Genomic DNA, 27,388 nt, shown 5'->3' with positions numbered 1-27,388 from the left:
CAAAAATAAAACAAACTCAAGCCCAGCGAGGCTGGCTCCTTAGGAGTCTGGGCAGGAGTCTGGCAGGATGCGAGCTTGCCCAAGAGGCTTTCAATCGGCCTTCTCTCACTGCGCCAGAGGCAAGGAGTCTCGGTTTCCTCGGAAACGTAAACAACTCCGGTTGCTAAGAAACAGCGTAGCGCCCGTCGGTGTTCTCGCTTTCCTCTCGCGAGACAGCACGAGGCGCTTCCCGCGCTTTTCCCCGCCAGCGTGTGAGGACGCAGCTGAGGCGCGGAGGGCGCAGCCATGGGCCGCTTGGAAGTGCTGCTTGTGGAGAACTTTAAGTCGTGGCGGGGCCGCCAGGTCATAGGCCCCTTCAAGAGGTTCACCTGCATCATCGGCCCCAACGGCTCCGGTAACTCGGGACCTAGAATGTCTTCTCCCGCCGCAGTCGGCTGAGCCGCTTCTTGCCTGAGGAGACGTGAGGGAGGCCTCAAGGCCTGGACTCAGGCTCGACCCTCGCCACCCACCTCAGGGACGGGGTGGGATGCAGGATGGGGTGGGAAGCGACCTTCAGACTCCGTCCAGGGTGGGTTGGAAGTGGCAGGGAGCCTCCTCTCGCCGTCCACCCCGGCCGACCGTCACCCTCACACCGCACCCCCGGGGGTCTGACCCTCGCCCGCTGCCCCAGTCCCCCGACCCTCAGACCGACCCCCAGGGGCCTGACCCTCGCCCGCTACCCTGGCCCCTAGACCTTTAGACCACACCCTCGGTGGCCTGACCCTTGCCCCAGCTCCCCGACCCTCAGACTGCACCCCCAGAGGCCTGACCCTCGCCCCAGTTCCCCGACCCTCAGACCGCATCCCCAGCGGCTTGACCCTTGCCTTCTGACCCCGGCCCTCAGACCCCACCCAGGCTAGACCCCCGCCCTGCACCCTCTGTCCGAGGGTTCCACTCTGGACTCGACTCTCCTTCGCCCCTGCTCCTCTGCCCTGTGGGTCCCTCCTCTTGCCCTTAGCCGTGGTTGCTCTCCTCTCCATCCCCTTCCCTTTCTCATCTCAGATGACATAGTGGGAACCAGATCCGGAGGAAGTCATTGGTTCCAAGGGGCTCGAACAACCATTTGAATCCAAGGAACCTTGGCAGGATTATTATGGAAATAACTGTGATAATTGAACTTTCCCCAAATTCCTGGCACCCTTCTTTTTGTTTAATCTTCACAAATACATATAATTCCCGTTTTACAGTGGAGGAAACTGAGGTTCAGAGGGTCCAGATGACTTTCCAAGACAGCCCAGTAAGTGGCAGAGTCTGGACTGGAACTGGGGCCTGGCCAGGTTCTGCTTGACTCCATGTTTGGAAAGAGTGGGGTAATGACCCAAAGCAGGTGGGAGTAAGCCCTAAAACAATAGTGACCTTGAGATTTTTCCCAAATCCGGAGACGCCAGTTTGCCTTTCTCAGTCCAGATTTCCTTTCTTAGCTCAGGAACCTTGTTTGAGTTGAAAGATACCTGTTGCCTCAGTAAATTAATTTATATGACAGACACTTAAGTGTGTGCTTTCTGGGCACACCAAATCTGGAATATAATTATTGTGGAAGTGTTGTGAAATTTCTGTTGCATTTTAGAAACAGCTGTTGTTGAAGGTTTTCTTTTGCACTCAGTGTATGTGAAAGAGTGTGCTTACTCAGTCCGCCTCTTTGTGACCCCCCTGGACTGTAGCCCACCAGACTCCTCTGTCCCTGGGGATTCTCCAGGCAAGAAACTGGAGTGGGTTGCTATGCCCTCCTCCAGGGGATCTTCCCGACCCAGAGACTGAACCCAGGTCTCTCGCATTCCAGGCAGATACTTTACTGTCTGAACCACCAGGAAGCCCACGTGAAGGAATACCTGAGCTTAGATGTATTCACATATTTGATTTTCTTGCCTCTTCTCTGTAATGTATTTCTTCATTTTCATTTTACTCTGTTATCAGAAAACATTGAAAAATGATTATTGTTATCACTCCTGCATTGTTATCCTGACTCCACTCAGGAAGTTACTGAGTCCACCACCAGGTGATTTTCATCTTTTAACTGATAGTTATGTGAAGGGTTGCTCAATTCTGTTTTGCATCTCCAATGGTGTGATACTTGGAATGAGTGTGCAAAGTTTTGAACTCCACTCAGTACACTTGAACTGAACTCAAGTGTCTTTTCATGTGGTTAAGGGCCTTTTGTATTTCTCATTCTCTTGAGTTGAACTGAACTGAACTGAACTGATTCTCTTGAGTTGCCCTTTTATGTTCTTTGCCCATTTTTCTGGTGGGTTGTCTTAGAAATCTTTCTAAAACATATCTGAAAAAGTCACTGCTATTCCTGGAATCCTTTGTAGCTTCCTATAATCTTCAGCATCAAGTTTTGTTTCTCTATTGTCATTCCCAACCTTGCAGGCTTTGCTCCATCTCTGTATATTCAGTTCATTTCTGTTCAGTTGCTCAGTTGTGTCCAACTCTTTGTGACCCCATGAATTGCAGCACGCCAGGCTTCCCTGTCTATCACCAACTCCTGGAGCTTGCTCAAACGCATGCCCATCAAGTCCTTGATGCCATCCAACCATCTCATCCTCGTCGTCCCCTTCTCCTCCTGCCTTCAGTCTTTCCCAGCATCAGGGTCTTTTCAGATGAGTCAGTTCCTTGCATCAGGTGGACAAAGTACTGGAGCTTCAGCTTCAGCATCAGTGCTTCCAGTGAATATTCAGGACTGATCTCCTCTAGGAGGGACTGGTTGGACCTTGCTGTCCACGGGGCTCTCTGTCATTACTTACCCTTTTCCTACTGTAACGTGCTAAGTTGCTTCAATTTGTCTGACTCTTCGCAATCCTGTGGGCTGTAACCTGCCAGGCTCCTCTGTCCACGGGATTCTCCAGGTAAGAATACTGGAGTGGATAGCCATGGGGGACCTTCCCAACCCATGGATCAAACCAGAGTTTGTTATGTCTCCACATTGGCAGGCAGATTCTTTACCACTAGTGCCATCTGGGAAGTCCGTTTTTACTGGAATGGTACCTTGCTTTCCTGGTTGTACCTGTGATCAAGCTATGCTCTTTTCCTGTAACAGTTATGTTTACCTTCAGCATCACTTCCCCAGACTTCTACTTCCTCTTTAAAATTTAGCCCATAAGTTTCTCCTGCAAAGCCTACTCAGAGTCTCCACTAGTTAGTGCTGCTCTTAAGTGCTTCATAGTTCTTTGTGTATTAATTTTAGCTTAGAACTTACTGTAATAAGTTATAATTTCCTGCTTTTAATGGGAAGAGTATAGATTTTGGAATTAGACACCTAACCCCAAAATATTGTTTGAACATCTGCTTTTTAATTTGTGAAATGAAGTTCAATAAAAATTGATAATATTCCCCACTGTAAGCACCTTAAGGGAAAATCCTACATACTGTATCTTTTTAGCCTCGGTAATTAGGAGAATGCCTGATTAAGAGGTGTTCCATAAATTTTGTAGAATGAGTGAATGAATTTGAAGAGGCAAGAGAGTGAATGTTGAGTCCAGCTAAGAGTCTTCTGAAAGTAAGAAGGGCTTGAAAAACTAGAAGAATGGTAAGGAAGGAGAAGAATGGAAGAGATATGCAGAGTTGAAATCAGAAGGGACTTAGAAGCTCTTGGTAAGAGGGCAGATGAGTCAAAAAATTGAGGTTTTGAGATGGGAGAGTGATACTGTAATTTTTAGATCTTTGAATATTTGGTTCATCTTCATCAAGTGATGATAGTCTAAAATATTACTCTTCCAGAATTATTTTCCTGATGTTGATTTTGAGTTATTTATAGCAGAGGTTCCTGCTCTGACCATTACAAAACTTAACTTGGTTGGTCCATTCATTCATCCATTTTTGTCAATAGGTGGTTGGTAATACATGGTCTCCTGCATTGGAGGCAGATTCTTTACTAAATGACCCACCAGGGAAGTCCCTACTTAATAAATGTTTCTTGATCCTATCAGAAGTTACGTCTCCCAGCTACCCTCTGTTTCATCCCTCAGTTTGTTTCCTCACCGATACTTACTATAATATATAATTATTTTTTGTTTATTGTTTGACTTTTTAGTATATTATAACATTCGTTAGACAGGGTTGTCATCTCTCTTGTTCTTTTACTGTGTCCTTATGACCTAGCACACAAAAGAATTAATGTAATGAATTAATTTGGATGTGGAGGTATTTATTTTAGGCAGATTTTAAATAAGGATTGCTAAAACGAATTTCTGTTTAATTCTGTTACCATCAGACTTAATAACTTCAATTAACATTCTATATATGTAACCTACATATGCTCAGGTGGTAAAGAATCCACCTGCAATACAGGAAACCCTGGTTCAATTCCTGGGTCAGGAAGATCCCCTGGAGAAGGGATAGACTACCCACTCCAGTATTCTTGGACTTCCCTTGTGGCTCAGCTGGTAAAGAATCTGCCTGCAGTGCAGGAGACCTGGGTTTGATCCCTGGGTTGGGAAGATTCCCTGGAGAAGGGAAGGGCTACCCACTCCAGTATTCTGGCCTGGAGAATGCCATGGACTAGTTGCAAAGAGTCAGACACGACTGAGTGACTTTCACTTTCTATATATGTAAACATCTTAACAATAGTTTTCAATCTGCACATTATCGATTAACCCCCAAAAAAGTCATGTTTCATACATGTTGGTTAACTGAAACTTAGCTAATTATATTTGCAGCATTTTTAACCACTTCTAGTTCTTTTTTTAAAAGACCATGAACTTCCAAACTAAGCCATATTTCCAGTGATTTGCAATATTCTTCTGTGTTACTTTTTCTGCTTTTGGCATGAGAAATTTAAATTGCTTGTGGATATGAGGGAATGAATGTGAAAAAGAAAAAAACATTAAACAGAGATAGTTGTAGTTGAAATGACACTGCACCTTGGAAATTGTTTTGTACTATGTGCTCCTAGTTGTAGAACAGTTTGCCATTTGAGTTGGGAGTCACCAAGACTACCCCCAGTTTTGGTGATTCACTGGGAGGACTCATAGGACTCAGCATGTAGGTGTACCCAGGACTGTTACTCATAGCAGTGAAAGGAAACAAAGAAACCTCAGCAAAGGGAAAAGGCACATGAGGAACCCTAGGAAACCAGTTGCAAGGTTCCATGAAACCTCCCCCAGTGAAATCTCATAGGACAGGCTTAATTCTTCCAGCAACAAGTTGTGACAACATATGTGAGATGTTGTTAACCAAAGACTCATTAAAGACTCAACTCTGAGGGTTTGTATTAGGGAATGGTCACATAAGCACCTCCATTCCCCCAAATTCCAGACTCCAAGAAAGAAAGTAAGTGTTCAGCCTAGATCATATTGTTTATACAAACAGTTTAGGCACAGTGATGCATTCTTAACAGAAAGTGGTGGAGGGACTTCCCTGGCGGTCCAAGGGTTAAGACTCCACGCTGCTTCCACCGCATGGGGCATGGGTTCACTTCCTGGTGAGGAACCAAGATCCCACAAGCCATGGGGTATGACCAGAAAAAAGAAAGTGGTGGAAATCCTCACAGAATCCAAATCCTAATCCCACAATACCTGCTAATCTTCTAAGCAAGACTTTCAGAGCATAACAGCCTTGGACATGCTATGTAACTGATCTACACTGTTCAACACAAACCCACCATAAATATTCTATCATCCCTAGTCTAGCCCTTGGGAAAATCCTGAAGATACCCTTTTTAAAAAATGTGAAACTTAAAATTTCTAAGGTGGAGATAACAGAAATTCAGGGAAGTTAAATGATTTGCCATGGTATAATACTTGATGGTGGGAGAGAGCTGAGGCTTAGATCTGGTATATATCCTTACATTTATATCACTTAATACTCTACCATAGCTACGTAGAAACCAGTTATCTACATAAAATTTTTCAGTCACATGCATTTTTGAATACAGGAAAAACTACTACTTAGACATGTGTATTGGCTGTATCAGGCTTCCAAGGTGGCACTGGTGGTAAAGAACCCGCCTGCCAGTGCAGGAGACATAAGAGATGCGGGTTCCATCCCTGGGTCAGGAAGATCCTCTGGAGAAAGAAACGGCAACCCGCTCCAGTATTCTTGTCTGGAGAATCCCGTGGACAGAGGAGCCTGGTGGGCTACCATCCGTGGGGTCTCAAAGAGTTGGACATGACTGAAAGTGACTTAGCACTAGCACATCGGTTATATTTCACTTTCCTTAGTAACCTGGTTTCTTTGGCGCTGGGCAAGACTTTTTATCATTGAAAATAAATAACTTTTTTCCCTGTCTTTCCTTCCCCAGGGAAATCTAATGTAATGGATGCACTTAGTTTTGTAATGGGAGAAAAAATAGCTAATTTAAGAGTGAAAAATATTCAAGAACTTATTCATGGAGCACACATTGGAAAACCTGTTTCTTCTTCTGCAAGTGTAAAAATTGTATATTTGGAAGAAAGTGGAGAAGAGAAGACATTTGCAAGGACTATCCGAGGTATTTTTTTTTTCTTGGGATGGCAGATATCAGAAGCAAATAATGGAACCTGTTTGATTCTCCAGTGGACTTTTATTTAAGCAGACATATTTATTTAAATTCCCCTACTGTCAGATAGCGGTTTTTCTCCCTGGTTATTGGTTAAAATGAAAGAGGGAGTTTACCTCAAAGGTGGTGATATCATAAAAGTCCTTCCTGAGATTCTCTGTGTATCTTTATCTGGTTTTCCTGTGATGAAGTAACTATAAATGCATATTTTTGGTTTGTATAGAAAGTTTATTCTACCACGAAAAAGCAAATTGCATGAAATATTTGACTTTTTATATTATGATTTATTCGCAAATCTTTGTATTTCCTGAGTAAATAAGATTCAGAGTTATATATATATATATTTTCTGTTTATACTAGGATTTTACTGGGCTTCTGTAAATAGATGCCTCTTGGTTTTGTTTTTTAAAAGTCCAAGATGAGGGTGCCAGCATGGTTGGATGAAAGCTGTCTTCTGGTTGCAGACTTATCATTGTATACTCACATGTGGATGAGACTTAGGAGCCTTGTAGGATCTTTTTATTTTATAAGCACCCTAATATTATTCATAAGGGCTCCACTGTCATGACCTAATCACCTCCCAGAGGCCTTACCCTCTAACACCATCACTTTTGGGGTTAGGATTTCATCACATGAATTCAGTGGAGACACACTTAGACCATTAAATGACCCTAGTTAAAATAGTAATGCCTGTTTCTCCTACACAGAGACTTCCATACCCCTTTCCTACCTCCATTTTACTCCTTAGCGCTGAACACTTTCCCACATGATATTTATTTTACTTTCCTATCTCATTTTTGTCTGCCTCCTTTACTAGGATATAAGCTTGAGATGAGACTTTTGTCTATTATGTTCACTGCTATAGAATACTCCTTGGCTTGTAGTAGACACTCAGCATTTGTTGATTGATTAAATGCATTTATTAACATGTATATTACTGCTGTAACTGGCCATTTCAATAGTTTTTGATATATATCTGGTATTTATACTTCCCATAACAGCATTTGTTCTTTTATTTTAGGAGGATGCTCAGAATATCGTTTTAATGATAATCCTGTTAGTCGTTCTGCTTATATCACAGAGCTGGAAAAGATAGGCATAATAGTCAAAGCACGGAACTGTCTGGTTTTTCAGGTAAGTGGTGATAGTATTTTATTTTATTCATGATTTTGAAAATGTATCACTATATTTTATATGTTGATGTGCTTAACTATTTTTGAAAGGGAACTGTGGAGTCAATTTCAATGAAAAAACCCAAAGAAAGAACCCAGTTTTTTGAGGAAATCAGCAGTTCAGGAGAGCTTATAGGAGAATATGAGGAAAAGAAAAGAAAGTTACAGAAAGCCGAAGAAGATGCACAATTTAATTTTAATAAGAAAAAAAATGTAGCTGCAGAGCGCAAACATGCAAAATTAGAGAAAGACGAGGTAAGATGTCATGATGTAACCAATTAAGTGTTGCATACAAAACCTATGTTAGAATTTTAAGGATTGGTTTGGGGTTACTAAAAAAATTCCTTTAATAACGTAAGTAAAGGCCATTATTCATCAAAGATAAACTTTTTGGTTTATTTTCCACTGTTTGGGTTTCTTTCTCCGAAATAGGCAGAACAACTTGAGCTGCAAAGATGTCTGATTTTCCTAACTAAAATTAAACTTGAGGGATTTATATCTCACATGGCAGAGGCCCTCAGATTTTTGGATCTTATCCTTTTATATTTTGAAAATTATTGAGGACCCCAAAGAGTTATTTATCAATATTTATTGTATTTGAAATTAAAACTGAGACATTTAAAAATTATATTTTGATGATTTATTGTTGTAAAAATAGCAACAATAAGCTCATTGCATGTTAGTATAAATAGCATATTTTTATGAAAAATAAACTGAGTTTTCTAAAACCAAATAATTAGAAGGGTGGTATTGTTTTACCTTTTTATAATTTCATGAGTATCTGGCTCAATAGAAAACAGTGAATTCTCATATCTGTTTCTGTGTTGAGCCTGTGGTAAGACCTAGAACTTTACCCTCTTTGGCTTTTACACCAGTGGTGCAAATGTCAACACAGAAGAAAGACAAATGAAATCTGATTATTATTATGAAAATAGTTTTGATTTCAGGGGCTCCATGGAAGGGTGTTCAGGAACTCTAGGAGGCCATGGTCACACTTTGTAAATGCTATTCTGTGGTGTTTCTTGGTGCCCTTCACAGTCCTGGTGTAGTGCCTTGTAAACTGTTGATTATTGTTTGCCTTTAGAGTATTCTTTATCAAATGCAAAGCAGATTTTGCCATTGTTTTACATAAAACCTCTTCTGGAGCAGTGCTTTCCACTGCGCTGAGAATCTGGTCTCCCTTCCCAGCCTGCTGATCTGCCTCTTGTTCACCTCTGAAACTTTAACTTCCTCTACTGTTCAGCCACATTGACCTTTATCATTTATTGAAAATACCACGTTCTCTTGTGTTCTAGAGCTTTTGCTGTTTCCTCTACATAGATAATTGTGTGCCTGATTTTTACATGGCTAACACTCTCATTCAAGTTTTCATAAAGAAGTCATTTTCTCAGCCAGACATTTGCTGTCCACTCTCCGAATCTAAATTATCCCTTCGCTGGTACTATTGCATTACTCTATTTTGTTTCTTTTGTAGCATATTTTGCTGTATGAAATTATCTTGTGTATTATTTACTGCTTACTTATTCTCTGACTCTGCTGCCCTCCCTGCCCCACTAGGATAACGTGGTTGTAATCGATGAAGAGCAGAGACTGTTTCTGCCTTGTTCCCTACCATATGTCACAGCACACAGAAGAGGGCCTGGCACACAATAGCCAGTTAATAAATATTTGAAAAAACAAATGAAAGGTGGACGTGTTCCTTGTTAGTGATTTTTCTCTGTTGCTTCAGATTTTTATAAGTGTGTGTGTGTTCTTGGTATAGTATTTGTAATGTACTAAAAGAGCTTATAGCAGAAAAGAATTGCAGAACTTTTAAACATTATAAGGATAGTTAGAATAGTCCAACTTCATGATTATTTTTAACAACATCCTAGCAGATGGCTGTTTACCTGTTACTTGGAATATTTCATTGATTAAGAGCTTTCTTCTTAAGGTAGAGGATTCCTTTTTCTTTACTAGTGGTACACTCAGGAAATTCTCCCATCTTACATGTAATTTAGAACTTTAACAGTCCTATTAGTCCTATTCATAGAAAAAATTGCATTCTGTACAAGAAATTTTACCTGGAATCTTTGAATTTAAAATTGCTGGAACTTTAAAAGTGATATTACTTCCTTTAGTTTACAAGTGGGAAAGCTGATGTCAAACTTGCCAAACTTCTGAGGTCAAGACAGAAGTGGGAGAGGACTCCGTTAGTGGGTGCCCCAAGTAGTTCTTTTGGAGAAGAAAATGGCAGCCCACTCCAGTATTCTTGCCTGGAGAATCCCATGGACAGAGGAGCCTGGCGGGCTACAGTACATGGGGTCGTAAAGTGTCAGACACAACTGAGTGACTAGCATGTGGTTCTTAACACCATACCACTGTGTGCATGAATATAAAATCCTTTATTGCTTTATTATAGAAGTATATGCAGAAGCCTTCTCCCAATAATGGTACTTTGGGTAAGAATATAATTTGTTAATGACATAAATGAAAATTCATTAGAGATCATTTGTTAGTATTTTAGTTGAGTTTATGAAAGGTCAATGTAAGATATACTCCCTCTTAACTGTTGTTGAATTTCACTGTTGTAGGCAGACCGTTACCAGAATCTCCTTGAAGAACTGAAAATTAACAAGATACAATTGCAGCTTTTCAGACTGTATCACAATGAGAAAAAAATTAATTTTTTATATACTGAGTTAGAGCGTGTGAATAAGAATTTGAGTGTCACAAAAGAGTCTCTTTCTCATCATGAAAACATAGTTAAAGCCAAGAAAAAGGAACATGGAATGTTGAGCAGGCAACTACAACAAACAGAAAAAGAATTAAAGTGAGTTTTCAAAATCATTATTAACAGCTGGATTTTATTTAGATTGATAGGAATATTAAGTGATGCTTTGAAAGTTGATTTTTTAAATAAACTTTTTACTTTGGAATACTTTTGGATATAAAAATAAATTATAAAGGTAGTGTAGAGAGTTCCCATATTCCCCACACTCAATTTCTCTCACTTAGAAAAGGAGGAGGAGAGGGCTACAGAGGATGAGATGGTTGGATGGCATCACCACCTCAGTGGAAATGAGTTTGAGTGAACTCCTGGAGATAATGAAGGACAGGGAAGCCTGGCGTGCCGCAGTCCATGGGGTTGCAAAGAGTCAGACACAACTTAGCTACTCAACAACAAATAACATCTTACATCATTAGTATGCTACACTTGTCAGAATTAATTAACCCATATTTATTCATTATTACTAACTAAATTCCATACTTGATTCATTTTTTATGTTTTAATGTTATTTTTCTGATCCAGTATACCATATTATACTTATTATCATGTCTTCTTAAGGTCCTCTTGGTTGTGACAGTTTCAGACTTAAACCTTGTTATTGGTATCCAATACCTTGTTATTGGTATCCTTTAAGAAGCGTTGGTCAAGCTTTTTGTAGACTGTATCTCAATTAGTATTTCTCTTTTAGTTTTCTCATAATTAGACAAGTTTATGGGTTTGGGGGAAGAAGGCCACATAGGTAAAATGCCATTATTATCATACTACATCAGGAATGTCAGCGTATCATATACAGGGAATTCCCTGGTGGTCAGTGGTTAGGACTCTGTGTTTATGTTGCTGAGGGCCGGGGTTCAAGCTCTGGTTGGGGCACTAAAATCCCACAAGCCACATGGTGTGGCCAGTAAATAAATAAAATGACTCTACCATAAAAATTAATATATGTGTTATATTATTAAATCATCTATCTAATATAGTATCAGCCTGCCATCATTATTGATGGTTTTTGGGGGGCTTTTTGGCTGCACCACACAGCATGTGGAATCTTAATTCCCTGACCAGGAATTGAACCCGTGCCTCCTGCAGTGGGAGCATGGAGTCTTAACCAATGGACTATGAGGGAAGTCCCACATATATCCATTTGCTTAATTGTTCAATTCCAGTAATCATGTATGGCAGTACCAGAATTATTAAACCATGTCCTGAGGGAAGCAAATTTATCAACTAGAGTACAAGGCTTGTGTATAATTATTTTTGCTTTTAATTTTATGGACTCTGCTCATTTCCAGCATACTTAGGTTAACACGTTTCCCCTTACGCTGTTCAGTAAGGTTGTTTCATACATTTGTACTACAGTTAGATTATTTTGTCACTTTCTATATTTTATCTGGGATCGTTCGCCTTTAAGTGATTTTTATAAAATTTGTGTGTTAAAGTTCACCCTTGGAGCTGTAAATTTCTGTAGGTTTTGACAAATGCATGATGTCATATGTCCATCACTGCAGTATCATACAGAGTGGTTTATCACTCTTTAAAAATTCCCCAATGCTTCACCTATTTGATTTTCCCTCTTACCTGGCAACCACTGATGTGCTTACAGTCTCTGAAAGTCAATATTTAGCATTTCTTTTTAAATGTATAATTTGATCAGAAGAGCTTCTTGCCTTTATATAAAATTTTCCTTTAAAGCAAAGTTTATTTTTCTTTTTAGATCTCTTGAAGCACTGTTAAATCAGAAGAGGCCTCAATACATTAAAGCTAAAGAAAATACTTCTTACCACCTCAAGAAATTAGATGTGGCTAAAAAATCAATAAAGGACAGTGAAAAACAATGTTCTAAACAGGAGGATGACATAAAAGCCTTAGAGACAGAGCTGGTTGATTTAGATGGTGCATGGAGAAGTTTTGAAAAGCAGATTGAGGAAGAAATGTTACATAAAGGGCGAGACATTGAACTAGAAGCTGGTCAGGTGAAAAAGTTGGCATATGGGAAATCATTTGTTTTTATTGTTTCAGCTTTTCCTTTTGATTAGAATTTAAAGGATGACTTCTCTTTCTGATTATTTTAAGAGATTGTCTGCAAAATTTAAACTATAGGCATTTTGATTTTTCATCCTATATGGAGAATCTAAATTTAATCTTTACACTAGGCTGTTTTTTCTTTATAAAAGTAGATGACATCATAACATTTGTGAGTTAACTAAAGTCATAGAAAATACTTCAGCAGGATTACATGGTATCATTTTGTAATAAATTATATTCATATGTTTTTAAGATAATTATTTTTTCCTCATGAATATTTTAAAAAGTTAAAAGTCAGATTATATATGGCTTTGAAGAGACATGATCACTTAATTGACAGGAGGGAAATTTGTTAAGATTGTTTAAAATGTTAAGTGATTAATGAATATCCAACTTAGTATACAAGATAGAAGTCGACAATAGATATCCAGAAATTTGTAATTCAGAGTTTTCAAACATTCTTTCAACTAAATTTCTATTATGTATCTTTTTCATTAATTTTATGATAACTTTATTTCACAATATATATGCTAAAATAATTGTGACTGTATAAATAGAAAAATTCGTAATTTTCTCTGAACTCCTCTTACTCTGGACCATTAATGAGTTTTAATGTGCTTTCTCTTACAGAATTTCTTACAGAGACCTTATAGAGTTGATTTTGAATACCTTGTTGATCTATCTAAACAGTTTTAAATAAGATGTTCATTTTGTGTTCATGCTGTCTTAACTAGAGAAGATGGCTAATTATAGTATAATTTATATAAAACATTTTTATAAGTTTAATTATCTGCTAGTAAAGAATATCATAGAGAGAATTTCCTCTCACACTTCTTTAAATTAATTATCAGTGTTTAAATGCTCTTTATACAGCTGGTTCAGTATAAAGAACTTAAGGAACAAGTAAGAAAGAAAGTGGCTATAATGACCCAACAGTTGGAAAAGCTGCAGTGGGAACAGAGGTCTGATGAAGAAAGATGGGCATTTGAAAAGAGGAGACATGTGGAAGTTCAGGTACCTCGGTTTGTGCAATAAATGATTTAGAATTATTTTTCATGAAATTTTATTCCCTTTTTATATTTGTTTTTCAGTATATAAATGGTTTTACATCACATTTGAGGAATTAATTAAATTTTCTTTAATTCAGACTTTTAGACTGCTTAGTACCATTTAGGTGCTCTTTCATAGTCTAAGATGTAGACAGTGTAGGGACTTCCCTGGTGGTCCAGTGGTTGGCTCCGCCTTCCAATGCAGGGGATGCAGGTTTGATCCCTGGTTGAGGAACTAAGATCCCACATGCCGTGAGGCAACTAAGCCCATGCACCAAATTTAAGAGAGAAGCCCACGTGCCTCAGCAAAGACTGAGCACAGCCAAATAAGTAAAATAAAAAGTATAAAGAAACTGATAAAAATAACATGTCTTCCTTCACATAGTAAGCATTTTATACATACTTGTATAATGATAGGCAGAAAGCAAAGAGGAACTAAAGAGCTTCTTGACAAAGGTGAAAGAGGAGAATGAAAAAGCTGACTTAAAACTCAACATTCAGAAAGCTAAGATCATAGCATCCTCTCCCACCACTTCATGGCAAATAGAAGGGGAAAAGTGGAAACCGTGACAGATTTTATTTTCTTGGGCTCCAAAATCACTGTGGATGGTGACTGCAGCCTTGAAATTAAAAGATGCTTATTCCTTGGAAAGAAAGGTATGACAAACCTAGACAGTGTATTAAAAAACAGAGACATCACTTTACTAGCAAAGGTCCATATAGTCAAAGCTGTGGTTTTTCCAGTAGTCACGTACAGATGTGAAATTTGGACCATAAAGAAGGCTGAGTTCCAAAGAATTGAGCTTTTGAACTGTGGTGCTGAGAAGACTTTTGAGAGACCCTTGGACAGCAAGGAGATCAAAGCAGTCAATCCTAAAGGAAATCAACCTTAAATATTCATTGGAAGGACTGATGCTGAAGCTCCAATACTTTGGCTACCTGATGTGAAGACCTGTCTCATTGGAAAAAACCCTGATGCTAGAAAAGACTGAGGGGAGGAGTAGAAGGGGGCGACAGAACATAAGATGGTCGTGTGGCATCACCGACTCAATGGACAGGAGCTTGAGGAAACTGTGGGAGATAGTGAAGGACAAGGAAGCCTGGCGTGCTGCAGTCCATGGGGTCACAAAGAGTAAGACATAACTTAGCGACAACATAATGATAGGCACAGGTAGATGATATTGTCTGTTCTTACAAGTGGGTTAGTCCATTGAGGTTAGGAGGAGTATAACTAAAGGGAAAAAAAAATGAATAGCATAAGTGAAAGGTCATTTGGAAACATTAAGGACATAGCCCAAGAGGAGCTTAATAGTAGTCTACATGTGAGGTAACCATCGAGACAGCATTATACTGTTCTGCCTTAGAGTAAGAGAGACTTGGCTTCCGTCCAGTCTTGTCCTGTCACTGACTCTGTTGGTATAGCTAAATCACTTCATTTCTTTGAACTTTGATTTCTTCATTTGTACAGTATCTTTTTTTTGTCTTTTTGTCTGTCTTTTTTTATGGCTGAGTAATATTCCATTGTATATATACCACATCCTTCTTTATCCATTCATCTATCAATGGACATTTAGGTTGCTTTCATATCTTGACTATTGTAAATAATACTGCAGTGAACATGGGAGTGCATATCTTTTCTATTTACTTTTTTCTTTTCTTCACTAAAATATCTAGGATTATTATTGCTGGATCACATGGTAGTTCTATTTTTATTTTGTGAAGAATCGCCATACTGTTTTCCATAGTAGCTGCACCAATTTACATTCCCACCAGTAGTGCATGAAAGTTCACTTTTCTCCACATCCTTGCCAATACTTGTCGTCTTCTTCTTAGATTAGCCATTCTAATGGGGTGAGATGATATCTCATTGTGATTTTACTTGCATTTCTCTGATGATGTTGGGCATCTTTTCGTGCATCTGCTATCTGTATGTCTTCCTTGGAAAAATGTCTATTCAGATAACCTGCCCATTTTTTAATTAGTTCTTGTTTTTATGTTGAATTGTATGAGTTCTTTGTACATTTTGGATGTTAACCGCTTACCACATACATTGTTTGCAAACATCTCCCATTCAGAGCTGCTGCCAAGTCACTTCAGTCATGTCCGACTCTGTGCGACCCCATGGACGGCAGCCCACCAGGCTCTGCCATCCCTGGGGTTCTCCAGGCAAGAACACTGGAGTGGGTTGCCATTTTGAACTGCTACCTCAGCTTAAATCACTATAAGCTCCCCTCTTAGGACTACTTTTGCTGCATTCCATAGGTTTGGGATCATTGTATTTTGTCTCTAGGTATTTTTTTTAAATTTCTTCTTTGATTTCTTCAGTGATCCATTGGTTGTTTAATAATAATTGTTTAGCCTCCATATGTTTGGTTTTTTGGCAGTTTTTTCCTTCTGTTTGATTTCTATTCTCAGTTGTGGTCAGAAAACATGCTTGATATGTTTTAGTTTTCTTACATTTATTGCGACTTGCTTTGTGGCAACTCCTGGTTCTAGATCACTTATTAAAGGAGTAAGATTAATCTTGCTGTAATGCACAGGATGAATTAGACAGGGAAAAGGTTAAAGATAAACAAATTAAGACTACCACAATCCTTGGACTTAGTGATAAAGTGAATGGAGCAAGAGTTGTGAAGTTCTCCTTCCACGAACCTGTAGTTGTCTTTTAGATTCCTATAGTTATAGTATTGAGCCACTCTGGTGGAATTACTTGTCTGTTTCTCCCACCAAACCGTAGTCCTTGAGAGCAGAGACTCTGTCTTGTTCATTATAGTATCTGTAGTTTCTAGTACATGGTAGGCTGTGAATAAATATTTATTGAATGAGTTAGTTTGAGAGAGATATGACTGTATATAGATATTTGAAAATAACCCCCTTGGGATTTGAAGTTAGCAGAGTAAACTTGCTGAAGATAGATATCTAGTAAATGATGGAGCCAGAATTTGAACCTTGATTCCTGAAACCTCAGAACTCTTTACCATATTGCCTTTTCAAAATTAAAATTTGCTCTCCTGAGAATTTCCATATGGTTATCTATATATTTCAAATTTAGAACAATATATGTATATTTCAAATTTAGAACAACTTATGCTATTATAGGCTTCCCCAGTGGCTCAGCAGTAAAGAATCTGCCTGCAGGGCAGGAGCTGCAGGAGAACGTGGGTTCAATCTCTGGGTGAGAAAGATCCCCTGGAAGAGAGGGCATGGCAGCCCACTTCAGTATTGCTACCTAGAGAATCCTATGGACAGAGGACCCTGGTTGGCTGAGGTCCAAATGGTCACAAAAGAATTGGACATGACTGAAGTGAGTTAGCATGCACACATGCATGCTATTATAGGTTCTAGGCATCTAGTGAAAAACTAGATGTTTGGAGTTGCTATAATTGATTTCAGATTTCATTTCCTATTTTAGGAAAATATAAAACAAATAAAAGAGCAAATAGAAGATCATAAAAAGCGAATAGAGAAGTTGGACGAGTATACAAAAACATGCACGTAGGTATAGTAAAAAAATTGCTTGCAGCTTTCCTGTATCTCAAGGGTCTTGTGTATTTGTGGTGAATGCTTCTACTGTATCATGATGCTCTCACTCTCCTGTTGTTTTTTTATTTCATTGTAGATATTTAAAAACTATAATTAACCACTTAAGGTTGAGATTTTGGAAATATAAATGTGTAACAGTGGTGAAACTTAAAACTCTCCTTTGGTATTGATATTTTATATTAAAAGTATGTCATGAAAACTAGCAGCACCTAAGTGTTCTATCAGTAAGAATTTCTTTTTAATTGATATTTACTTACTGTTAAGCTCATGATGATTGCTCTGGTTATAGTGAGTGATCTATTCTTCTCAGAATCCAGAAATATGTATCTTTTGACTCAAGAAAGAATGATTAAAGTATCTTTTGCTCATGTTTGGTGCTAGGTTTATTATATTGTATTTTTCACCATTTGAAATTGATAGAGCACTATCCCATTCCCCTGTGATGCCAGGCTAGAGTGTATTGCACTTCCTAAATTTTGGTTTTTCTTTTTGCTGTATAATGTATTATTGTTATTGTCATATAGGAATTGCTTGAAAGAAAAAAAAGAGCAGGAGGAAAACTTAGTGAACGAAATAGAAAAAACAAAATCAAGAATGTCTGAGGTTAATGAAGAGTTGAATCTTATTAGAAGTGAATTGCAGAATGCTGGAATTGATACCCATGAAGGAAAACGTCAGCAAAAGAGAGCAGAGATTCTGGAACACCTTAAGAGACTTTACCCAGATTCAGTGGTAATTGAAATAAAAAGGCTAAGCTTTCTTATTTGTGATTAAAAATTTGAAATTATTAGGAGGTAATATTATTTCAGAAACCTATAAATTTTGTGTTTTATTATTTATATTTAAGGCATAATAGTAACTGCAGTAAAATGTATATAATCCCCAGTAATGTCTATAGGTAAGTAATTATTGGGGAGAAACATTGATATGAACACATTACCCAGAAAGCCCACATATCCCCAAAGGATATGGGTATATGAAATAGTCTGTTGCCTTGTAGACACATAGCCTTAAGCCTCATTTTCTTCATGATTTCAGTTTTTTTAAAAAGTACTTTCTTCAGTGGATATTGTTGGCATACTTTTGAACAGTGAATTTTTATTCTCTAAATCTGACTGTCCATCCAGTATTACTAGTTTATTTCGTTAGCCCCAGCGCAGCAATATCTAACGTGTTACGTGAGGTATCCGCTTCATAGAATTATCTCTTTTGGTATTGGGGTCTGTCATCTCACTCTCCTATCACTAACACCAGTGTACACTGTGCTCTGTGTTTCATGGCAGCCTTCCTTTTCAGCATTTGACGCTGTTAACCACTTGCACTTTTTGAAACACTTGTTTGTTGGCCTCCTTGATACCACACTGTTGGTTTTCATATTTCTCTGGTCACCCATCTTCATTTCCTTTATAGCATCCTTTTTGCCTTTCTGACTCTTAAGTGTTAGTCTTAGTTTTTAGATAGTGATAGAAGAATAAGGGTGGGTCACAGAATTCTTACCCCAATACCAAGGAAAATCACAAAAACTAGTGAAAAACTAGTTCAACAACCAAAAGAGGAAAGGGGCTCATACATCATGCTCTATTAACCTTCAGAAAATAGTAATAGTCCAGGATTTCTTTTTAAAGATTAAAATATAGCATTGTTAATTCTTAATTCTGCAGAAGGCAGACTGATAAATTGATTAATTCCTGAGAATTCTCACTTAATATCCCTTAATTTTGCAAGAAGCAAACTTTTGTTTGTTTCCTTCTGAGTAAAAAACTAGCACTCAAATTGAATCAGAGAATATGGCCCTCTGCTTCTCTTAGATGGAAGTGAAAGCTCTGGAGCTCTTCATTAAATTGAGAAGCCAATTCAAAGCCCTCTCCCCCAAAATGGGATTTGTTCTCTTTCCCCAAGAAGAAAAACCTTAGTATGGGATATTAATTGAAGAAAGAACAAAACTCAGTTATTCAAGTAAAATATGTGCATAGCTTTAGCACAGCTCTTACTTACCCTCGCTTTTCAAGCCCTGGGCTCCCTGGTAGCTCACCTGGTGAAGAGTCTTCCTGCAGTGTCAGAGGCCCCGATTTGACTCCTGGGTTGGGAAGGTCCCCTGGAGGAGGGTATGGGAACCCACTCCAGTTCAACTCTGGGTGATGGGCAATCAGAAAATTCTTAGAATATAAAACAGAAAATACTTGGTCCATCATTTTTTGCTTACCATCTCAGTTTTAAGTGAAACAATCAAAAACAATTATCCATCACAAAAAATGAAAGGTTCACACAGAGCTGCCCACATTGAACACAGGAACGGTGAAGAGAAGCTGCATGCCAGCACGCTGCTGCTGGTGCCGCTGAGTCACTCAGTCGTGTCCGACCCGGTGCAACCCCACAGACGGCAGCCCACCAGGCTCCGCCATCCCTGGGATTCTCCAGGCAAGGACACTGGAGTGGGGTGCCATTTCCTTCTCCAATGCATGAAAGTGAAAAGTGAAAGTGAAGTCGCATAGGTACATATATTAAAAGAATAATAAAAAAGGCATTTAGAAGTCAAATAGCCTTGTGGAAGAAAGTTACAGAACAAAATCCCCCATAAGTTTTTTGTGCTGTAGACAATTTAATAACAGCTTGAATTCACAAAATCAAATTCAAATATGAGTTAGAATAAAGTAAAAAAAAAAACTGTAGAGCTAAGAAAACAAATCAAGAACAAACATTACTGAACTAATAAATTGCAAATAGCAAGAAGTGGGTTACATAGCTGAAAATCAAGTTACTGACCTAGAAGTCAGATTTGAGTTAATCATAACTGAATTGAGAAGAAAAAACAAGATAATAAATATTAAAGACAATGATGATCTATCATAAAGAAATTGGTATTTCTGACGTAGAACCTAGCGGATGAAGAGTCTAAAGATGTAAAATTGAATCTGTGAGAGCATTCAATATATTGATACAGTACAATGCTAGGGAGCATTGATACAGGACGGCTGGCATTCTGATGTTTTCTAGACTCTTTGAACTTCAGTCTGATTCTTGACTGATCCTCAAAAATACTTCTCTGTGGGAAGCTATCTCTGGCTTGCAGGTCAGCCTGATCCCTGTTATATATTCTCAGAGCACTCTGTGCTTAGTCACAGTGTCTATTTTAACTCTGCTTTGTATGTGCATACAATTATTGATTATTTTCTTCCCCTACTAATCTGAAAGCTCTGTGAGGTTAGAGAGGATCTGTTTTGTTCAGGCATGTTTACCCAGTGTCTGGCTCAGGACCTGCATGCAGTATATGCCTCACAGATTCTTACTTAATAAATAAGGTCATGAATGAATACTGTTTAATTACTAGCTTTGTAAAATATTTTAATACCTTGGTATGACTAGTCTCTCCTTACTAGTCTCTTGTTAAATGAAATATGACACACCTAAGATACCTCATGTGCTGTGTTGTACTTGGTAGCTCAGTTGTGTCTGACTCTCTGCAACCCCATGGACCATAGCCCACCAGGTTCTTCTGTCCATGGGGATTCTCCAGGCAAGACTACTGAAGTGGATTGCCATGCCCTCCTCTAAGGAATCTTCCCAACCCAGGGATCAAAACCAGGTCTCCCACGTTGCAGGCGGATTCTTTACTGTCTGAGCCACCAGAAATTTATTTCTATTTTCCATTTGAGACTGTTAAATTATGATTATAATTTTGTAAAATTAGCTTTGGTCTGTGCTGCTTTGTTCCATTAAAAAATGATGAATTATATGTTTCTCACTAATGTGTTTGTTTTTTTCTCCTTTTTGAAACCTGCTAAGTTTGGAAGACTACTTGACTTGTGTCATCCTATTCATAAGAAATACCAGCTGGCTGTTACTAAACTTTTTGGTCGGTACATGGTTGCCATTGTTGTAGCCTCTGAAAAGGTAGCAAAAGACTGTATTCGATTTCTGAAGGAGGAAAGAGCTGAACCTGAGACATTCCTTGCACTAGATTACCTTGATGTAAGAAATTTGTAATCCTTAGTATTTAGTAGTGATAAAATTCTGTCTTTTAAAGTATGTCTTTATTGCCTGAGACTATGGTAGTAATTTACAAAGTTATTGATTGGATGCCAGTTAGTCATTCAAATGGCTGGTGTAAATATATTGACAGACAAAGAATAATGTCCAGAGAAGGCGATGGCAACCCACTCCGGTACCCTTGCCTGGAAACTCCCATGGGCGGAGGAGCCTGGTAGGCTGCAGTCCATGGGGTCGTGAAGAGTCCGACATGACTGAGCGACTTCACTTTCACTTTTCACTTTCATTCACTGGAGAAGGAAATGGCAACCCACTCCAGTATTTTTGCCTGGAGAATCCCAGGGACAGCGGAGCCTGGTGGGCTGCCATCTGTGGGGTCACACAGAGTCGGACACGACTAAAGTGACTTTGCAGCAGCAGCAGCTGCTGTCTTTCTTGCCTTCATATCATTTCTTCCTAATCTAGTTTTGCCACAATTTACCTTTATGATTTTGAGCACATTGCTCTAGAAGTGTACCACTAGCCAGCAATTTATTTTCTCCTATAGCATAGTATGTTGGAGAAGGATGAAACGTATGTTCTGTAGTGAAATGCTAACCCAAAGTTTCAGTTGTAAATGTGTGGTCCAGTAAATATGTGTCCACTATTGGTGGAGCAAGGTAAATTTTGAGCTTTGAGGTATGTATTGAAAGGTCTTAAGAGTATCTAAAATTTACATAATATTTATATGTGCACATATATTTTGGTTATATATAGGGTTTTTGTTTTATGAAAATGAAACTGTACTTGCTGGTTTTCAGTAACACATTGAAAATATCTTTTGATCTTCTTAAATCATGTCAAAGGGGATCTACAAGCTTTCCTGATATTTAAGCCTAAAATGGTTTTCTGAGTTCCATACTATTGTGCCACTCTTTTGAAAGTATATAAATAGGTCTTTTCTCCCACTAGATTTTATGATTTTGAGAGCAGGAACGGTTTCTCAGTCATTGCTTAATTCCAACTAGTTAGTGATAAAATTTAATCTGGAAATTATATCTTCTGACATTTGATGAAGTGTCTTTTTAAAAAATATTAAATGGGGAGTAGGTCTGGTCTTTACAAGGATGTATCCTGCCTGAGGACGATCTTTGGATTAAACCTTCTGGCCAACTCTGTTATCTTAAAATGTAAATTATGGGAGTAGGTCTGGTGAGCTCTTTACAACCTCCAGACATTCTTTGGATTCATTGGAGAGTATATAACTCCATTGCTAACACTAGCAAAGAGGGTACTCTTTTGCCCCCTTCTGATGCCTATGTCAGAAGCTTTCTCTATCTTCTTTATACTTTAATAAAACTTTATTACACACACACACACACAAAAATTAAATGAAGCCAGGGGTATTTGTTTATCAGGATTCTCATCAAACTTTTATTGTGTGTAAGTGCAAACTACTAATCCCTTACTGTCATGTCTATATATGTTCTTTGAAAAAGAAGGTACTGAGTATTTGGTTTATATTTTAATATACCTAATATATATCAAGTATTTTTTAAACCTTTTAGATCAAACCAATCAATGAAAGATTAAGGGAGATTAAAGGCTGTAAAATGGTGATTGATGTCATAAAGACTCAGTTTCCTCAGCTGAAGAAAGTAATTCAGTTTGTGTGTGGAAATGGCCTTGTCTGTGAGACTCTGGAAGAAGCAAGGCATATCGCCTTCGCTGGACCTGAAAGACGGAAAGTAAGAGATTTAAATTGCAACTTTGGATAATTTAAAGCAGTATTTGTAAGACTAACATATTACATATTCAAATATTTATATATGCTTTCACATGTTCTCCTATGTGAGGAAGACTAACAACCTAAGATGTTCATGGCTGCAGTAGTTTTTACAATGTTAAGTTTTCAAAAAATTAATTTCTCTAATATTTTCCCAAATCAGAAATCATATTTTGGAAGTTAGGTTTATTGTAGTGATATCCTAAAGCTGTTAATTTTTTAACTGTATATACAGTAAATGTCTCTGTTGGATCTCAGATTTTCCCTGTATTTACATATATAATACATTCATTTCTGAATACCACAAAAGAATTTAGGTGCTTATTTTACATTCTCGGTTATTCTTCTGTAGTTTAATGAAGCTACTAACTGTCCTTTTACACATTCAAGGTTTTAACACTTTTGAAGTTATATAGAAATAGCACAATTGAAATGAGGTTACTAAATGTTAGTCTCTCAAATAATTTAGGTTTTAAAAAAACTGTTTTCCTCTCAGTTGAAATAGAGTTTGTATTTAATTAAGCAGTGTAAAATTACTCAAATTATCTGATATAGTCTTTTTTAAAAAACTACTTTGTGATAACATAGTGCTTAAGGGCATTAACTATGGAGTAAAACCAGTTAACCAGTTCCCTGATAGCTGGTAAAGAACCTGATAGCTGGTAAAGATACCCTGATAGTTGGTAAAGAATCTGCCTGCAATGCAGGAGACCCCAGTCGATTCCTGGGTGGGGAAGATCCACTGGAGAAGGGATAGGTTACCCACTCCAGTATTCTTAGGCTTCCCTTGTGGCTCAGCTGGTAAAGAATCGACCTGCAGTGCAGGAGACCTGGCTCTGATCCCTGGGCTGGGAAGATTCCTGGATCGGGAAGATCCACAGGAGAAGCAAAAGGCTACCCACTCCAGTATTCTGACCTAGAGAATCTCACGGACTGTATAGTGCATGGGGTTGCAAAGAGTCGGACATGACTGAGCGACTTGCAAAAAAAAAAAAGACCAGTGATATGACTTAGTAATTAATTATGTTAATTTAGGCAAGTTTCTAAACCTTTTAGTTCATCTAAAGTGGCGGAAATAACAGTACTTATTTCATAGAGTTATAGGATTAAATAAGTAATAACATGCAAAATGCTTTTATAATGCCCAGGAAATAGCTCTCAAAAAAGTGATAGTCATTTTATATTTACTAGTCAGTTTACACATTTGATGTGAAATGTGCAGAATCACAAATTAACACAACGCAGGCTATTCTTATGAAAGATAGGAATTTCCAACATTAAATGTATTGACTTGTCTTATATGATTAACTTCTCATACACTTTAGTAGTTGTAGCTGTAATAATCTTAATGTGATCTCTGACATTGATTTCTCTATATTAAATTTAAACAGGTGTAATAAGTGAGCTACTAAGATATCTTCCTTACTTTGCTACCTCATTAACTATACTAAAGTTGAGTTTTGTATATTTGTAAAATTGGTTTTTGAAGATTTGTGTGGTGAATTTAAAGAAGTCACATAAAGATAAGACTCTTCCTTCATTCACCATATATTTATGGTCTATATCTTGTTCATAGTAATATGCCTTACCCCTTTAAGCTATATTTTGTTCTTTTTGTTATTTCAAAATTTTAATCAGCTTTATATATCATATTTTTATCTTCAAGTATATTACAGGGACTCTTCTTCCCATTATTATTATTCCACTTGAAGAATATTCTCTGTGTTTTAGGATGCAGGAGACATTTGGATAGATGTCATATTTTCACAGAAATCACCTGAGGTTTTTAATTTGTGCTTTTTGTTTTCCATGGACTTGATGTCTTTCAATTGACTTGATAATGTGGTTTAAAATTTTCCTTGTTCAAACATTGCAAGTTACATCACAAAATTATATTTTTGTTAGTTTATAAACTACATATAGTATATGTAAACTATATAATAATATAAATTACAGTGATTTTGCTAGCTGTAGTTTAGTCATTAAGATATTTATAACTCAATCTTAAAATATTTTAAAAATTTATGTAACAAATTTTAAAATCTAGAGTCTCTTTCAATACATGTGACTATTTCATCCATTTCCCTTAAGCAAAGAAACAACAATCATTTGCTTCCTTTTCCCATAGACTGGATGCTAATTTCTCTAAATCATCTATAGATATATCTGTTTATGCTTTGGGCTTCCCTAACAGCTCAGTTGGTAAAGAATCTGCCTGCAATGCAGGAGACCCCAGTTTGATTCCTGGGTTGGGAAAATCCACTGGAGAAGGGATAGGCTACCCACTCCAGTATTCTTGGACTTCCTTTGTGGCTCAGCTGGTAAAGAATCCGCCTGCAGTGCAGGCGACCTGGGTTCAATCCCTGGGTCGGGAAGATCCTCTGGAGAAGGGAAAGGCTATCCACGCCAGTATTCTGGCCTACAGAATTCCATGGACTACAATCCATGGGGTCGCAAAGACACAATGACACCCATGGGGTCGTCAGACACAACTGAGCGAGTTTCACTTTCATTTATGCTTTACACTTCTAATATGATGTAGCAAAAAACAGACCCAGAAAAATGTCTTTAACTAACTGGTAATCTGTGAAAACATCATTTTTCCAAAAAATTAAATACATTAAACAGAGAATTAAAAATGCAGGGTACAGTAGGTTGAAAAAACTGGGTATCATCTGGAATAAAATATGGTTGAATCTATACTTTATATCTTATATCAGTATATTCCTGGATTAGAATTGTAAATGTTAAAAAATAAAACTGTAAAGGTACCAAGAGAAACTATGGGAAAATTTTTTCTTAATCTCAGAGATAGTAAGGCCTTTCCAATATGACCAAAAATAAAAAAAGCCAACCCCAAGGCTAAAAACATGGGTGAAAAGTGAAAGTGTTAGTCACTTAGTCATATCCAACTCTTTGTGACCCCATGGACTGTAGCCTCCTGTCCATGGCCTTCTCCTGGGAAGAATACTAGAGTGGTTAGCCATTATTAATGGCTATGGGTAAATTTATATAAGCATAAACATTTCTGCATAGAAAAGACCATTATAAGCAAAATCAAAAGACATGGCAAACCAGAGAAAATATTTTCTACTCATAAAAATGAAAATTTGCTACAAATCAATCAGGTAAAGAACAGAAATAAAGTTGAAAAATAGACAAAGGAGAGGAGCAGACTTAGGTTCATAAAAGGAAATATAATTGCTATTAAATATGAAAACTCACCCTCACTTAAAATACAGGAAATCCCGTTAAAACTACACCGAAATACTGTTTTCACTTGTCAGATTGATCAACATCAAAGTTTGATAACACTTTATGGGGAAAGAGACCCTTTGGTTCACTGCTCTGGGCATGTAAATTTGTGCCGTCTCTGTGAAGGGCAAGTCTAGCAGTTGTACTTCTTCAGAACTTTACATACACATAGACTCATATATGTATAAAATGATATACATACAAGATTTAGTTATTGAACCATTGTGTGTAGCAAGAAATTTGGAAACAATTTGCTTAAGACTGTTCAGTAAAATTATAATGCATTTATAAAATGGGACACTATATAGTATTAAATAGAGGGAATTAAACTCTTTATGTACAAGTGTCAGATAATCTCCAAGATGTCAGTTCAGTTCATTTGCTCAGTTGTGTCTGACTCTTTGCGACCCCATGGACTGCATCACGCCAGGCCTCACTGTCCATCACCAACTCCCAGGGTTTGCTCAGGGTCATGTCCATTGAGGTGATGATGCCATCCAGCCATCTCATCCTCTCTTGTCCCCTTCTCCTCCTGCCTTCAATCTTTCCAAGTATCAGGGTCTTTTCAGATGAGTCAGTTCTTCACATCAGGTGGCCAAAGTATTGAAGCTTCAGCATCAATCCTTCCAATGAATATTTAGGACTGATTTCTTTTAGGGTGGACTGGTTGGATCTCCTTGCTGTCTAAGAGACTCTCAGGAGTCTTCTCCAACACTACAGTTAAAAAGCATCAATTCTTCAGCGATCTGCTTTCTTTGTAGTCCAGCTCTTAAATCTGTACATGACTACTCCAAGATACAGTCAGTTTTTAAATAGTAGTAAGTAGACTAGTATTTATTATGTTACCATTTGTGTAAAACAGGAGGAAAGGAGATGTGTATTTATTTATGCAAAAATATTTCTGGAAGAATACATAAGAAATTGACAGCATTGATTATCTCTGGGGAGGGTAACTGGGTGGTGGGGGCTAGCAATGCCAGGGAAATTTTTTACTCTATGCCCTGTATCTTTTGGAGTTTGAACTATGTGACTATCTTACCCATTCAAAAATAAAAGGAAATGTTAAAGTATATTATTTTCCTTACCTGTGAAAGACAGCTTGAAAATACGTATAGCCTGTATAACACAAAAGTTATAGAGGATCTGCTTTAGCAGCTTATAACACTGAAACAAAATTTCTTCAAACAATTGAATTTGGTTCAGTGGAATGATCAGATATACCTCAGAATAAATTTTTAATACCAAAGAAATCCTCCTTTTCCTAAGCTGGGCTCTGTGGAACGTTTATTTAATGCTACTAATACTTAAAAATTC

General features: G+C 37.8%; 2 protein-coding genes across 3 annotated transcripts in view; one reads left to right on the top strand and one right to left on the bottom strand.

The window, feature by feature from the left end:
* The window catches only part of FAM118A (family with sequence similarity 118 member A), a 343,668-nt gene that overhangs the window by 84,944 nt on the left and 231,336 nt on the right, over positions 1-27,388 (bottom strand). The window lies entirely within an intron of this gene.
* Positions 286-27,388, top strand: part of SMC1B (structural maintenance of chromosomes 1B) — a 76,939-nt gene continuing 49,836 nt past the window's right edge. For both annotated transcript variants that reach the window (XM_065924322.1, XM_065924314.1), the window contains exons 1-11: positions 286-394; positions 6,278-6,466; positions 7,536-7,648; positions 7,738-7,941; positions 10,260-10,498; positions 12,165-12,423; positions 13,349-13,489; positions 16,937-17,019; positions 17,592-17,799; positions 20,851-21,036; positions 22,602-22,781. In XM_065924322.1, the coding sequence (XP_065780394.1) occupies positions 286-394; positions 6,278-6,466; positions 7,536-7,648; positions 7,738-7,941; positions 10,260-10,498; positions 12,165-12,423; positions 13,349-13,489; positions 16,937-17,019; positions 17,592-17,799; positions 20,851-21,036; positions 22,602-22,781 (1,911 nt within the window). The remainder of the gene's footprint in view (positions 395-6,277; positions 6,467-7,535; positions 7,649-7,737; positions 7,942-10,259; positions 10,499-12,164; positions 12,424-13,348; positions 13,490-16,936; positions 17,020-17,591; positions 17,800-20,850; positions 21,037-22,601; positions 22,782-27,388) is intronic.

This window comes from Muntiacus reevesi, chromosome 1 (genome assembly GCF_963930625.1).
Source record: "Muntiacus reevesi chromosome 1, mMunRee1.1, whole genome shotgun sequence".
NCBI classification, from domain to species: domain Eukaryota; kingdom Metazoa; phylum Chordata; class Mammalia; order Artiodactyla; family Cervidae; genus Muntiacus; species Muntiacus reevesi.
The sequence above is the reverse complement of the archived record's forward strand: the minus strand, read 5'-3'. Positions and strand labels throughout refer to the sequence as shown.